The sequence below is a fragment of the Anomaloglossus baeobatrachus genome, chromosome 7 (genome assembly GCF_048569485.1).
Source record: "Anomaloglossus baeobatrachus isolate aAnoBae1 chromosome 7, aAnoBae1.hap1, whole genome shotgun sequence".
NCBI lineage: Eukaryota > Metazoa > Chordata > Amphibia > Anura > Aromobatidae > Anomaloglossus > Anomaloglossus baeobatrachus.
In genome coordinates this window covers 45,481,227-45,497,941 of record NC_134359.1, presented here as the reverse complement: position 1 = coordinate 45,497,941, position 16,715 = coordinate 45,481,227, and the positions used below count along the sequence as shown (strand labels likewise).

Here is a 16,715-nt window from a genome sequence, read left to right as displayed (position 1 = left end):
ACCAAACGGCTGGTAAGACGGTCCCACGGACGGCTGCAATTGCTCTCCCAGTAGGTGACGGTGATGTCCCTTTTCCTTGCACCTTGTGTACTAGTTGGTTGCGATGGGTCCCCACCGGTAACCCGCTCCCCGGCTTCAAGCTGGACCGGGGGAGCTCTACTCTTTGCCCGCAGGCGCTGGCCCTCAGAAACTGGTGCCCTGGCGGTGGTGGTGTCTCTGTTGTACAGGTTGGGCTGTTGCCTTCACTCGGGTCTTGGTTGTTGGGGGATCTATGTCCCCTTCACTGACGGATTCGGCAATTTACGGCGACTCCAAGCCTTGCCGGGGTCCGAGAGGCCCCTGCCCTGGTGCTGACTGTCCTTCGGAACACTGCTCCAGACCACCGGGCACACAGCCTACGGGGTCCTTCCAGGAACTTCCAAACGGTCCCCCTCCAGACAGTCACCGCCGTTGCTGACCTTGCTGACCTGCCCTGCACTTAGCTGGACTCTTCAGGCTTTTCTCTCTCTCTCTGTCACCACTCTTGCTTTCCTCCTTTACTACTTTTCTTTCCTTCACTTGCACTTAGCTTATCTGCTCAAGCCCTGCCTGGACTACTCCTCCACTCCTTCCACTTCCTCCTCCCTGACTAGACTGCCTGGTACTTCCCGCCTCCAGAGCTGTGATCTCCTCGGTGGGCGGAGCCAACCGCCTGGCCCACCCCCTGGTGTGAATCACCAGCCTCTGGAGGAAGGCAACAAGGATTTTTGGTTCAGCTTAGATGTGCCTACCTGGTATGTAGGGTGTGGTGGTGTGTGACCTGTGTCCCCTGGCTTGCCCAGGGCGACACAAATACCTAGAGAGTGAGCAGGATAGGGCTATTTGGAGGAATTTTCATTAACCAGGAGGATGGGTGGTCGAAGATCACTATTTCCTATGAATAGTATGAACTCTCAGGTGCATATCCCTTCTCTATTATCTAACCCTGTTAGGGACTGTAGTATAAAGCTTTTCAGCTACTTATTGTGTCGCGGGCGGAGGAGGGGACGCCGCGCTTTCCCACTGCTCGGGTCCGGCTGCCGCTGCGACTGCTGCGGCCTGCTGCTGCTGCTCGGTGGCTCGAGCGATGGGCCGGATCCCGGGGACTCAAGCGGCGCTCCTCGCCCGTGAGTGAAAAGGGGAATTGGTGTTTTGGGATAGTTTATTGTCCGTGACGCCACCCACAGTTGTGGTGATTTGTTGACACCACCGCTGCTCTGTATGGGGATCCCGGGAGTGATGGTATGGAGCAGCTAGATGTTAGTCCTCCCCTCCGTGGGTAGGGGGTTGGTTGTCCCGGGGCCCAGTGATGAGGTGGGTGATGCAGGGCTTGGTGGGGCGCAGGGACGCGGGGGCAGCGCTGTGCCTTGCGGCACTGTGGTACTCACTCAGCCTGAGACGATGACACAGTTCTCGGTAAAACACACGGCTGGAAAGACGGTTCCCACGGACGGCTGCACTTGCTTTTCCCCAGTAGGTGACGGTGACGGTCCCTTTTCCTGCACCTAAGATGATGATGGTTGCGATGGGTTCCCACCGGTAACCCGCTCCCCGGCTTGGATATGGGCCGGAGGAGCCCTACTTTGCCCGCAGGCGCTGGCCCTGAGAAACAGGTGCCCTGGCGGTGGCGGTGTCTCTCTGTAACGGTTGGACTGTTGCCTTCAATCGGGACTTGGTTGTTGGGAGACAGTCGTCCCCTTCACTGACGGATTTGGCAAATTATGGCGACTCCTAGCCTTGCCGGGATCCGAAAGGCCCCTGCCCTGGTGCTGACTGTTCTTCGTATACTGCTCCAGACCGCCGGGCCACCACCCGTCCGCGGTCCTTCCAGCAACCTCCAAACAGTCCCACTGCAGACTATCACCGCCGTCTGCTGACCTTGCTGTCACTGTCCGGGGCACACACCCGGACCAACTTCAGGCTTTACTACTGTCACTTTTCTGTCACTTCAGCTTTTCTCCTTAGCTCCACTACTACTTCACTTCCTCACTCAAGCTCTGCCTGAGCTAAACTGCCTGGTTCTTCCCGCCTCCAGGGCTGTGTACTCCTCGGTGGGCGGAGCCAACCGCCTGGCCCACCCCCTGGTGTGAACATCAGCCCCTGGAGGAAGGCAACAAGGATTTTTGGTTAGCCTTGATGTTCCTAACTGGGGTGTAGGGTGTGGTGGTGGTGTGACCTGTGACCCCTGGCTTGCCCAGGGCGTCACAATTGTCTAAAAGGTTATAATTTACCCATTTTGTATACATAAGTAATTTATCACTAAAAATTTTATTATTATTATTTATTATTATTATTATTTATTTTTTTTAGAGGAAATGTTTTCAACAAATAATGCTATCTGGTGGTCACCTGAAGGCAAATTCCTGACTTTTGCTGAATTTAATGACACAGAAGTTCCAATTATAGAATATACATTTTATGGAGATGAAGCCGAACAGTATCCACAGACAATTCATATCCCATATCCAAAGGTAAGTTACATGAGTTGTAATAATGTTATATGATACTTAAAGGGAATCTATCATCAGCATTTTACTCCCCCAAACTATTAAACCTAGAACGCGCAACTATAGAATTCTACAATAGAAAACAAGTAGCCTAGCAGTAGCAGGCCTGCGAGGCCCCAGGTATGCGTTCTGGGGTTAATATGCACATGTAGCGCTTTCAAAGACAAGTCCAGCAATACCTTTACATGCCCAGTCCATTCCTCTGTTACTGAGAAATCAGGGTTTGAATTGATATGCAAATGAGGCTGAAGAGCTATGGTAGATCTGAAGCCTCCGTCACTCCAGCTCTATCCCCACCCAGTGTTGCCTTCTGCTGCTTGACTGCCTCTGTACTGTGTGATTGCCATGAAAGGAGTTGACAGTCAAGCAGGAGGCTGGGCAGGTAACAGAGCTGGAGTGACAGGGGCTAGAGAAGTGCTTCCGCTCTTCAAAAGCACTTTAGTCTCATTTGCATATCAATTCAAATGCAGAATTTCAGCAATAGAGGAACGAACTGGCCACAAAATGGTATTGCTGGACTTGCCTTTGAAAGAGATACACAGGTATAAAAATAATTTGGTGGGGTTGGGTGAGGAGGGGGTGAAATCTTGCTTACAGATTCCCTTTAAAGATATAGTAAAATGTCACCTTGTCCAATAATGAGCAATAGACTGGCACTGTCTATATTTCAGAGAAACCTGTGATATATTCTAACTTTCATCTGATTTTTTTTTTTGGATTTGAAAAACTGTTCGCTTTTTTACCCCAAGTGGCATCTCTGTGCATGTCCTGGTCCTGCAGCACATTCCTTCTTTACTTAAAAAAAATAAATAAATATATATATATATATATATATACATACAGTATATATATATATATATATATATATATATATATATATATATATATATATGTATGTATATATATATATACTGTATGTATATATATATATATATATATATATATATATATGAAGTGTAGTACTGGTAGCACGTAAATTATAGGCTCAGACTACCCTTGGTCGGTTTGTAGTCTGTTTCCATGGAGACACCTAAGGGGTACTTTGCATGCTGTGACATCGCTAGCCGATGCTAGCGATGCCAAACGCAATAGTCCCCGCCCCCGTCGCACATGCGATATCTTGTGATAGCTGCCGTAGCGAACATTATCGCTATGGCAGCTTCACACGCACTTACCTGCCCTGCGAGTTCCTAAGGGGGCGGGTCGTGCGGCGTCACAGCGACGTCACATGGCAGACGGCCAATAGAAGCGGAGGGGCGGAGATGAGCTGGACGTAAACATCCCGCCCACCTCCTTCCTTCTGCATAGCCGGTGGAGGCAGGTAAGGAGATGTTCCTCACTCCTGTGGCTTCATACACAGCGATGTGTGCTGCCGCAGGAACGAGGAACAACATCGTACCTGCGGTCGACCCGACATTATGGAAATGGCCGACACTACACAGATCACCGATTTACGATGCTTTTGCGATCGTTTATTGGCGCATCTAGCCTTTACACGTTGCGACGTCGTTACTGGCGCCGGATGTGCGTCACTTTCGATTCGACCCCGACGATATCGCAGTAGCTATGTCACAACGTACAAAGTACCCCTAAGGCTATACAGATATCAAATACACAAATAGTAAGAAGTTTTTAAACAACACTATATGCAAAGTGGCTTATTATATGTCATCCCCCCACTTTATACAATCATCAAGTGTGTAGGAGGGTGACTAGGCCCGTGTGCCCCTGAGCTGAAGATACCGATCACCGGTATAATAGGATTGTGAACTGTGATTATGTATGCAATATATTCGTCCATAAGAGTGGCCATCTAGTGGCCAGTTTAGGTACTGCCCCACGACACCCCCACAAGTGCACAGTTGACATCAATTACGCACCCCCCAGCAAAAGAAGGACCATACATTCAGTGTGACGTCATAGATATGCATTGTGCGAGCAAGGGGCTGGAGCATACTGGTGACCTTTGGTTTTTTTTACATGCTTGCTGGGTATATAGTGGTGGAGCTGGCCACCCCACCAATGAAACCCCTTATCACATCATTTGCATGCTAGCAAGGTGACAGATGTGCTGCTGCCTCTGCATCATATCCAGACCAGTGTACATCTGGCCCCTTTTGGTCCTTCTTTGGTCGCATCTCGTGCAGCTGTGATCATCATCCCCCTGTTATAGGGTTTCGGAGAAGCACTCCAGATGTTGATTGTACCATTGCCTTCTCCTTTTCCATAGACGGTGACATGTTTGACATACCTGTGCTTATTTGCCTTTGGTGCCAGAAGCAACAGTAATTGAAGAGTCTGCGTAACGTTCATTATTTAACACTACGTCTTTTCTTACAGTCTTTTGTGACAGTTTTGACAACTTAAAATATATCCACCCAAATGTCTGAGTTACGTACACCACAATTATGTTTGTCATGAAGCACACATCATCCCCGTAGCCAGGAAACAGCCATTGCACATTTGATGCCAAGTCAGGTTCATCTGCCAAAGGAATGTTGGCACACGTTCCCCATTCTCTTGTGGAGGTGATAAAACGTCAGGCATATGTTTAAAGCATCTGTATAATGAATCGAGCAGAAAATGGGCATTGTACATCAGTAGCCGGAATCCTCTGTAGGCAAAGAGGGACCATATGGTGTCCTATTCTGTAGAAAGGCAGATTGTGAATTGGTATCGGACATTCAGACATTGTCAGTCTTGACATAACATTACACCCACTGACGGGCAGAGCTATTAAAATTGAGTATCATATGATATTGTCATATTGGATTATAAGAGTCAATTCTTGTAGTAAATGCACTGAAAGCAGAAAAAATAATTGACTTTGCCAAAAGCCTGAGTGTGACGGAGCGTCTCCAACATGGCATGTGTTGTGCAGAGCTCCTAGCATGTGGTGGTTAGTACAAGAGTTGCGAATTGATTCTTAGGACCTGGTCAAACGGCCACGACAGTAATCGGTAACCACTGGACAGGAGTCCTGAGAACACGTCCTACCTGATGGCATCCACGGCTCTTCTTTTGATTAGTGTCATTGTTGCGACTTCGGTGTACATGTAACGTAACGTGGCTTCAGAATGGTTAATCAAAAGAAGAGCTTTGGGTATTATCAGACAAAAGCTTGTTCTCAGGGCTTCCATCCAGCAGACATTATTGTCATGGCCAATGGACCAGGTTGTGCCAAGTGGTCTGAGAAAGTAGTCCAAGTAAGGACAAGCGGTGAACTGCATGGCTGGAAAGTAAAGGCTAACCCATCTAGTCTGATCCCACAGAGAGCTATTGCCAAGCCTGTCTCTCTGCATTATGAGACTAGTGACAGATTAAGGACTTGAGAGTCGTTTCCATGCTATCTCTCAATATTAAATTGATTTTCTTTCTTTTGGCAGTCGTTGGGTTAATGTGAGTTTGCTTTTCAGCAGCTTCTGAATCCTAGTCAGGTGTTTCCGGTTTGGGACCACTCCCAGTCCCTTTATATACCCTCTGGTACCAGCAGAGGGGGGCTGATTAATTCTTTTTGCCATGTGGATGCTGGTCCTGGAGGTGGAAGGAGCTGTTGAAACCCTCTGTTTAAGTTGCTGGTGTGACTGCAGTCTTGGTGCAGATTGCAGCAGTCTGTTATTATGTTTTCCCGTGTCTGTCTTCCTCCCCTGGTGTGTTGTGTTAGTGTAGCGGTGGGGCTAGCATCCCTCATCTGCCTACTCCCTAGCCAGGGACTATTGTAGGGTCTCTCAGGGTTTCAGGTTCCTGCTTGGCGATAGGTGAGGAACCTGTATAGGGACTGTCTAGGAATCTAGGGTACAGCGGCAGGTTAGGGGAGGAAGTATCCATTTTCCCTCTCATTAATATCAGGGCCGTCTGTTGTTATAGTGTCACCGATGTACCCCTTGTTTGTGGTGGCGTAACCCCTGTTTGTGTGTGTTTTGTCTCATGCTGGTCCTTTCCCTACGTCTGAGCCGTGACAGTGGTTGTAGAAAAATTTGCTGAAAAAGTTACTGCTGTCAAAAATAGAAAGGTATCAGAACACAAGGAACACCACAGCTTGTTGTTTATGGGACTGTTCAAGGTGCCCATGTCCTAGTCCATCAACTTATTGTCCAACAATGGACATGTGAACATCAGAAGTGTACCATGAAGTAATGGAAGAAGGCGACCTGGTTTGGTCATTCACATTTTCCCCAACTTTTTAATGGCCCTGCTTACCTAGTTAAGAGATAGCATCAGGGGAGAAGATGAGACGGCAGAGGCAGTGTGATACTCTAAGCAATGTTCTTCTGTGAGACTTTGAGTTCTGATATTCATGTGGATGATCCACCTTCCAAAATATGGTACAGACCAAGCACCACTCTTCATGGCAATGGTTAACCATAGCTACTTTAGTCACACAACCAAATATTGTTTCGGAATGGTTAGAGGAACATGATATGGTGATGACTTGGCATCCAGATTTCAGTCCGATCGAGACTTTTATGTTGTGGCTGTGTTGCTTTTTTGTTGTTGCTATAATTATAAAAAAATGCATAAGAAAATGGAACAAAGAAAGACTAGATAAAACCTAACCATGCTTCCAGGGGGAAGTATGTGTGGTCTTTTTACCAATGAATCCAATGGATATATCAGTTTTCTGATACAGGAATCTGTGCTTCAAGGTGTTTATCTATATTTATAAATTGCTGTTTCTCATTATATTACTGATCGTTATATTATCCCCATGTGTTAAACCTGTTTAATATTGTTATACTGATTCTATGTTTTTCCATTTAAGGCAGGAACAAAAAACCCCACAGTGCGGCTGTTTGTTGCTAATATACAATCTCTTAACAATGTGACATTATCGGAGATTGTAGCACCAGATGACATAAGAAATGGGTAAGAAATAGTAATTACTATCATTTACCTGATTTAATAACACACAGCTGTACTCATAGCGATGTCACTTTTTGTTAGAAATAAAGGGTTTGTCCACCAGATGGATGAACGCTCTGTAGGAAGAACGATCTTGGGCAGTATAGATAAGTCCACCAGGGACTTCTCTGCTGTTAACTTGATAGTATCAAGCCATCGGGTCTGGTCTTCATCTTCGTATTGTTGCTTCTTTTCTTCCGACCATGTGGTCTTTCTCCAGTGATTGCGCTTTTCATATCATGTGTCCAAAGTAGAGAAGTCGTAGCTTGGTGATCCTTGCTTCAAGTGACATGTCTGGCTTGATTTGTTCCAAAATTGATTTATTTATTCTTCTTGCCATCCTTGATATTGATAACAGTCTTCTACAGCACCACATTTTGAAGGTGTTGATTCCTCTTGTCTTGTTTTTTTCATTGTCCACATTTCACGTCCATATGTTACCATTGAAAAGACCAGCCGTTTCTTCATCATCAGTGAATATTCCTCGATTTGAAGACCTTGTCCAGTGACTTTATTGTTGATTTGCCCATAGCTATTCTCCTATTGACTTCCGGTGTTGTCTCTGCATCTTGAGTGATCATTGATCTGAGTAGGTTGAAGTCCTTTACAACTTCCAGTTTGTCTCCATCCACCTGAAATGTGTCCCGGTTGTACCTGCAATAGTCAAGATCTTTGTCTTCTTTGTATTGAGTAACCATGTTTGAGCTTTCCATCATGAGACTCTGTAATAAGTCCTTCATTCCATCTACGCTTGTTGCTATCACTGTTGTGTCGTTTGCGTAATTAAGATTGTTGATGATTCGTCCAGCAATTTTGATTCCTTCTTTTTTTGGCAACGCCAGCCTTCTTGGAAATAGCTTCTGAATGTAAATTGAAGAGAAATGGTGACAGGATGCTGCCTTGTCTGATGCCTCGCTCTACTTTGAGCCATGCCGGGTCACTGTGTTCTGTTTGGACTATTGCTTCTTGGTTGATGTAAAGGTTCCTGATAAGGTTGATCAAGTGGTTCGGCACACCCATATCCTTCATGGTATTCCAAAGTTTCTGGTGATCAACACTGTCAAAGGCTTTGCTGTAGTTGATGAAGCAGAAATAGATCTCCTTGTTATATTCTTTGGCCTTTTCCATCATCCATCTAATGTTATCAATCACATCTCTTGTTCCTCAGACTTTTCTGAATCCTTCTTGTTCTTTTGGCATCTCTTTGTCACAGTAAGGCTGTAGTTGCCTTTGTAAGATCTTCAGTAGTATTTTGCTGGCATAAGGTATGAGCACAATAGTCCAATAGTTTCCACAATCGGTAGCATCTCCCTTCTTCGGAATAGGAATAAACTCCGATCTTGTCCAGTTATTGGGCCATTTACCGGTTGTCCATCTCTGGTGACACAGGCGTGTGATGACATCAACTTCTGCTTCAGAAGACTTTACGTTCTTTTGGAATATTGTCACACCAAGGTGCTTTATTTTTTGATAAAAGCTTAACGTAGAAGTAACATCTAAAAAACAAATTTTATTAGATATACAATAACACCAGGCACTATAAATACCAATATAATAAAAACATACAGTGTAGTTCAATTCATCCAGGTTCACAAATAGGGGGGGTTTTCTTACCCTCCCTGATGCCCTATGTGCTGTGCCTTGTCTGACCCCAAAGATTGGCACCCTGAAAATCTGTTGATAGTTGTGCCCCCGCACCTTGTAGACTATCCCTAGTCTGCCCTGACCAGACCAGGGGTCAGTGCATGTAAAGATAATAAATAAAACATTAAAAATACATAAAGTAGTATTAAAATATTAATTTCTTTAATATACAGTATGAACTACATTATGCAGATTATTTCCAGTAGTTGGAGAAAGTTGAGTCAAAGAAAATAAGGGTTTGAATAGAGTATATGTAGTAGCACTGCTCCCTCTGCTGGTCAGTATTATAAATGCAGGCAAAAACAGGCAATAAGTAGCAATGAAAAGCAAAAAACATATATTCATGTTATTCATAAAATCGGAGCAAAGTAATATGGCTTTCCTGAGAAATTTCAAAAATCTAAATATGACTGAGCTTGAGGAGCCAAAACACATTTTAATGTAAATGTATGATAAATATAGCACCTGGTAGATGTAGGAGATAAGTACTCATTATATATTAAGGCCATGGATCTTTGGTCTTGACACCTTTACCCAAATATCTAAGAGACTCTAAGGGGTACTTTGCACACTATGACATCGCAGGTGCGATGTCGGTGGGGTCAAATCGAAAGTGACGCACATCCGCTCTCGATATCGTAGTGTGCAAATCCTTTTACATACGATTAACAAGTGCAAAAGCGTCGTTATCGTATGATCGGTGTAGGGTCCGACATTTCCATAATTTCGCAGCAGCGACGGTACGATGTTGTTCCTTGTTCCTGCGGCAGCACACATCGCTGTGTGTGAAGCCGTAGGAGCGAGGAACATCTCCTTACCTGCGTCCCGGCTGCAATGCGGAAGGACGGAGGTGGTCGGGATGTTTATGTCCCTCTCATCTCCGCCCCTCCGCTTCTATTGGTCGCCTGCCGTGTGACTTCGCTGTGACGCTGCACGACCCGCCCCCTTAGGAAGGAGGCGGGTCGCAGGCCAGAGCGACATCGCAGGGCAGTTGAGTGCATGTGAAGCTGCCGTAGCGATGATATTCGCTACGGCAGCAATCACAAGATATCGCAGCTGTGACGGGGGCGGGGACTATCGTGCTCGGCATCGCAAGCATCGGCTAGGGATGTCATAGTGTGCAAAGTACCCCTAAGAAAAAGGGTGCTCTCTCACACCCTTTAAGAACTGTTAAAAATTATAGATACCTTTTGACATTGAAAGAAAATAATTTTTTTACTTGGTAGTGGCTACATTTAATAAAATTACACAAATATTTACTCTGCAGTTTTCATTTCTTCATTCATTTTTATACCCCTTGATATGTGATTTAACAGTTAGCCAAAGTTTCATATTTTTCTTTGGTGGGAGTGACTCTCTTGGTAATACAGGTTGGATGTGAGGTCTGTGAGTATCTAGGTTGATGCTGCGTTCATTAGCCGATATAACAGCACAGCTTCTATCCTGTACTTATTTCATCTTCATGTTATTTTCTCCCTTTATACATCCTGTGTTTTTATTCCTCCTTGGATTAGTGTCAGAATTTTTCCCTTTCCCTTCTATTATCTCTAACACTGAGAAAAGGGTGATAAGGGGAAGTGGAGCGATCCAACAGAACTGAGCAGGTCTACTTATGAATTTGTAACATTTTGCAGATAAAGAACTTTCAGACAATTTGCAGCAGCAAAATAGTTGAAAAATATTAATGAAGACTATTAAGAAAGTTGTTTAATGGGATATTCTTAAGTTTGGAAATGATTCTCTATCCAAAGGATTGAGAGTAAGTTCTTGATCATTCCCAAATCAAGAGGGGCTCTGAAGGATGCCATGTGAATGGAGCGATGGTTGATCAAATGCACATATGCTTCATCCATTGTTATGGGAGAACCTAAAGGCCCAGCACCCAGCTATCTCTGGTGGTCCCAGCCGGAGAGCTCATGATCTACCACTGTTCTATTCACATGTGGCTCATCTGAGCCCCGATTCTCCAAGTCAAGGGGGGTCTCAGTGGTTAAGCCTCCAGTGATCGTGATGTACAAATAGAGTAAAACTTCAGACTTGATGATACACCTTTTAACTTTGCATTTAGGAAGCAAATTAATAATTAAAAAAAAATGTGCAAAGGTTTTGTCATGATTCGCCTCCCTATCCACATGGCTAGGGGGCGGAGCCTTCTCTCGGGCCTAACTTCCGGCCCCTGGATGCCTTAAAAGCTGAGACTTCCAGTGAACCAGCGCTGGCTATAAGCTTAGCTCTGCTTTGCCTGTGATTGCTGGTCCTGTGAGTGATATCCTGATCTGTCTGTTCCTGTGCCCCCGTGCCCTTGTCTGCGTTCTGTCCCCTGGTCGTCCCTCCTGTCCTGTGTCCCCCCTCCTATTCCCCACTCGGTTGCTTCCTCTGGTACTGACCTTAGCCTGACTTTGACTTCGCTTCTGCTCGCTTCTCCGGTCCTGCTTCTGCCCGTACGGTGTTTGACCCAGCCTGTCTGACTATTTCTCACATACCCTGCAGTTCTGCCTCTCAGCTGTGCTGATTAGGCAGTGCATGAGAACGCTGTGCATTTCCTTCCTGGTTCTCATTGCTCTGTGTAGTGTCGTCTGCTGCAGAACTCTGGCTCCTCCTGGTGGCAGCATTACAGTATAGCCGGCCGGCCAGGGAACTGGTTCCATTACCTGTTCCTGAAAGACCATGGACCCACTTGTCCATGGATTTCATTACGGACCTCCCTGTCTCAAATGGTATGACTGTGATCTGGGTGGTGGTGGATCATTTTAGTAAACAGGCACATTTTTGTTCCCCTCTCCGGTCTACCCTCTGCTGCGGCCCTTGCCAACCACTTTATTGACCAGGTGGTTTGGTTACATGGGTTGCCCCTGAATATTGTGTCTGACAGGGGGGTACAATTCATTTCTCGGTTTTGGAGGGCCTTGTGCAGGCGGTTGGGAATTGAGTTGTCTTTCTGCCTATCATCCCGAGTCCAATGGGCAGACAGAAAGGACGAATCAGACCCTTGAGCAAATCCTGCGGTGCTTGGTTTCTGCTCAGCAGGAGGATTGGTGTACGTTTTTGCCCCTTGCGGAGTTTGCATTCAATAGCAGAGTCCATCAGTCTACGGGAACTTCTCCCTTCTTCTGTAATTACGGGTTTCACCCTCACTTCGGGACCTTCTCTAGAGTGGATTCGGGGTTTCCAGGGGCCGACTCCATCGTTCAGCATCTGGGGGAGGTGTGGAAGGAGGTACGGCGGTGCATCGTGATGGCTCAACAGTCCCAGAAACGCCAAGCGGACAAACGCCGTTCTCTGGGACCCCCCTTTCAGGTGGGGGACAAAGTGTGGTTGTCCACTCGGAATATCAGGCTCAGGGTTCCGTCTGCTAAGTTGGGTCCTAAGTTTATAGGGCCCTATGAGATCATCGAAGTGATCAACCCGGTGGCCTTTCGGTTGCAACTGCCCAGACCTTGCGTATTCCCAATGTGTTTCATACCTCCTTGGTTAAGCCATTTGTTCCTTCAGTGGTGGATTCTCAGACCCCTCCGGCTCCGATACTGGTGGACGGTGAGGAGGAGTACGAAATTCAGCATATTATCGACTCTCGTTGGGTTCGTAGTTCCCTCCAGTATCTGATTCATTGGAAGGGTTACGGTCCGGAGGACCGGTCCTGGGTGCTGGCTCGATCCGTGCGGGCCGATCGGTTAATTGCGGCTTTCCACCAAAAGTATCCTAGGAAGCCTGGGGGTCCGGTGGCCCCCCCTTTAGGAGGGGGTACTGTCATGATTCGCCTCCCTATCCACATGGCTAGGGGGCGGAGCCTTCTCTCGGGCCTAACTTCCGTCCCCTGGATGCCTTAAAAGCTGACACTTCCAGTGAAACAGCGCCGGCTATAAGCTTAGCTCTGCTTTGCCTGTGATTGCTGGTCCTGTGAGTGATATCCTGATCTGTCTGTTCCTGTGCCCCCGTGCCCTTGTCTGTGTTCTGTCCCCTGGTCATCTCTCCTGTCCTGTGTCCCCCCTCCTATTTCCCCACTCGGTTGCTTCCTCCGGTACTGACCTTAGCCTGACTTTGACTTCGCTTCTGCTCACTCCTCCGGTCCTGCTTCTGCCCGTACGGTGTTTGACCCAGCCTGTCTGACTATTCCTCACATACCCTGCAGTTCTGCCTCTCAGCTGTGCTGATTAGGCAGTGCATGAGAACGCTGTGCATTTCCTTCCTGGTTCTCATTGCTCTGTGTAGTGTCGTCTGCTGCAGAGCTCTGGCTCCCCCTGGTGGCAGCATTACAGGTTTATTCTAGAATTTAAACCTCCCTGTTGACCAATATTCTCACTTTTCCCCATTTCTGAGCATCCCTTCTCTCCCAGGCTCTGCAGCATACAATATCCGAGCACCATCAGGACATTGTCTGCAGTGGTGGCCTAAAGTGGAGTAGAGAACCAGAATGTGGAGCGTTGAGTAACTCCGCCATCATGACAGATTGGCAGCTTTCTGCCTATGCATAGTGTACACAGAAAGCAGCTGTCATGAGTGTATCTCGCTCAAGGGAGACCCAAAGTGAAGTTGGTGTCAGAAGGTCACAGCGCCTTGCCGCTGGCAGGTTCATGACTGTTATTTAATAGCATCTCCTTCTTTGTGGTGCTGTAAAGGTTAAACACCCTTTCCTGCCTGGCTGCAGGCTGCAGCTGCCAATCTCAGGTGTGGCTCTTTGGAATCACTCCCCTTCCCTATTTTAGTCTTGTGATCTGATCACATGAAGCCTGTGATAGAAACTGAATCCTAATTTCTATGTAGTCTACTTTGGAAGGATCGAGCTCTGAAAGACGTTTGTTGTGTGCAGCAGTGGTGTTTGCTGCACTGAAGCTGCCTAGAGGGTTTTTCCTTGCATGTCTATGTCCCCTGTTTATTTTCCTTCCCCTGTGTTTCTATATTGTAGTGGCAAGACTAGTGATCTTGTCAGCCTACTCACTAGCCAGGGAGAGTTTAGGGTCAGCTGAGGGTCCAAGGTATCCTGTTCACCGACAGGTTGAAAGAACCAGAATAAGGATGCTAGAGAGCTCAGGAGTCAGCTTGAGGTGAGTTCAGGAGGTGCCCTCTCTCCTTAGCTGCAGGGACCTCCATTGTACCGGGACCCCTGTGCCTCCTGTTTGTTGTAACATCTTCCGGAGGTTTACCAGGTATTAAGTAAACCTTTCTAGTCACGTGGGTGACAGCAGCCAATCAGTGCTGTGGGTGGGGTTATACAGAACTGCAGCAAGCAACCCAGTAAGTAACACATCACTGGAATCAGGATCTCTGTCCCTACATCATGCTGCTCTTAGATAGGATAGCAATTCTCTTTTAAAAAGGTGCAAAGTAGAAGAATAATATGGAGCAAATGAAAAACACGCAAAAAAACATCAAAAGCTAAACAAAAAATTGCAGTAGTTTGTTTACTGACTCTATAGGTCTGAATTGGTTTCTGATTCCTGTTTTTCTTGCGACTGTAGAGACCATTACTTAGCTGCGGTGACTTGGGCTCCAAATGAAAGAATGGCCGTCCAGTGGCTCCGAAGGATTCAGAATGTTTCAGCTATTAGTCTGTGCACCCTAGCAGAACCCACATGGAACTGTCAGACGGTATGTTCACTTTTAGATTTTTTTTTTATGCTTTTGCATTCATTTATGCCTTTTTAAAAGTTAACATTATTGTCAAACATTGCATTTTTGACAAAACAAGAATCTAATTATTTAGAAATAGAATTTTAAATCTGCCTTCTGATATAACAATTATAGATTCAATCACAAGTCGGGGAGGCTTTTTATTTCTAGCTTTGCTCAATAATAAATTTGTCTTCAGCTCCATAGCTCCCCCTTGTGGTAGATGCTGGCAGACAACATTTTATTATTATTAATATTATTATTATTATAGCGTCATTTATTCCATGGCACTTTACATGTGAAAGGGGTATACATAGACAAGTACAATAATCATAAACAAAACAAGGCACAGACTGGTGCAGGAGGACAGGACCCTGCCCACGAGGGCTCACAGTCTACAGGGGAAGGGTGAGGATACAGTAGATGAGGGTAGAGCTGATAGTGCGGCGCTGTATCAGACTGAGGGTTATGGCAGGTTTTAGGCTTGTCGGAAGAGGTGGGTCTTCAGGTTCCTTTTGAAGCTTGCCAAGGTAGGTGAGAGTCTGATTGTTGGGGCAGAGCATTCCAGAGTATGGGGGAGGCACGGGAGAAATCTTGGATGCGATGGTGGGAAGAGAGGGGAGTAATGGAGATCTTGTGAGGATTGAAGGTTACGTGTGGGTAAGTACCAGGAGACTAGGTTACAGATGTAGGGAGGAGACAGGTTGTGGATGGCTTTGTAGGTTATGGTTTTGAACTGGATTCGTTGGGCAATGAGAAGCAAGTGAAGGGATTGGCAGAGAGGAGAGGTCGGGAGTAGCGGGGGGACAGGTGGATTAGCCGGGCAGCAGAGTTTAGAATAGATTGTAGGGGTGCGAGACTGATAGAAGGGAGGCCACAGAGCAGGAGGTTGCAATAATCCAGGCGGGAGATAATAAGGGCATGCACTAATGTTTTTGCAGCTTCTTGGGAAAGGAACATTCGAATCCGGAAAATATTTTTGAGTTGAAGGCAGCAGGAGGTGAAGAAGGATTGGATGTGTGGCTTAAAAAAGAGATCAGAGTCTAGAATTACTCCCAGCTAGTGAGCACTGGGGACCGGGGAGAGTGAGCAGTCATTGACTTTGATGGATATGTCAGGTGGGGGGGTTGAGTGAGGAGGAGGAAAGACAATGAATTCTGTTTTGTCCATGTTCAGTTGTAGAAATCGAACAGAGAAAAAGGATGAAATAGCGGAGAGACATTGTGGGATTCTGGTTAGTAAGGAGGTGATGTCAGGTCCAGAGAGGTAGATCTGTATACCATCATTTAAAGGGCTTTCCCATTTTCACAATTCAATCAGTCCCTAGAGTAGTCTTTCATTATATGTTTGTAGAACCTCTGCCACAATAGGGCTTATAATATATCTATGACAAGTGATGGGTTACAACAAACTATTACTGCATTATAAATGTGCGCTGACAATTAATTTAATATATTTTTATTGTACCTTCTATTATGATTTATGGAATTTCTCTTTTTTTTCTGTAATGCAGGTTGGACATGAACAAAGCACAACTGGCTGGGTTGGAAATGTAAGTATTGATATGTTGAAGGCTACAGATACAGTGTTTAGATATAATAGTATTTAAATGTATAAGTGGATCGATATGATTGCACCAAGCAACAATTCTTCCTTGGAAAAGTCATTATGATCAGATCAGCGGGGGTTGGACCTTTAGCTGTTAGCAGTGCTGCAGTTTAGTGGCCATTCTGGGGTACTGCAGCTCAGATTACATGTATTTCAATGTATCCTGAGCCGCGATACACCAGTCAGGCCGTGTGCACATTGAGTTTCTCAAGGAGATTTTAAAGCAGGAAGTGATTGGAAACTCCTTGAATTGTCCTCCAACATTTCAAAACTCATCAAAAACTTTGAGGTTCTGCTCCAAAAATTTAGCAAAAAGACGCTGTGTACAAAAAACCTTGGAGAGTTTCTGCTCCAAAAACACCAGAAAAAAATTCAATGTAAAAAAACACCCTAAGAATACACTACCCACAAAAAGGTGACATTTATGTA

At 45.9% G+C, this 16,715-nt stretch overlaps 1 protein-coding gene across 1 annotated transcript in view; it reads left to right on the top strand.

Annotated features, from left to right (window-relative positions):
• DPP4 (dipeptidyl peptidase 4) overlaps positions 1-16,715 on the top strand; it is a 119,796-nt gene that overhangs the window by 68,393 nt on the left and 34,688 nt on the right. The window contains exons 9-12 of the mRNA XM_075318835.1: positions 2,329-2,489; positions 7,288-7,391; positions 14,528-14,657; positions 16,192-16,230. Of these exons, the coding sequence (XP_075174950.1) occupies positions 2,329-2,489; positions 7,288-7,391; positions 14,528-14,657; positions 16,192-16,230 (434 nt within the window). The remainder of the gene's footprint in view (positions 1-2,328; positions 2,490-7,287; positions 7,392-14,527; positions 14,658-16,191; positions 16,231-16,715) is intronic.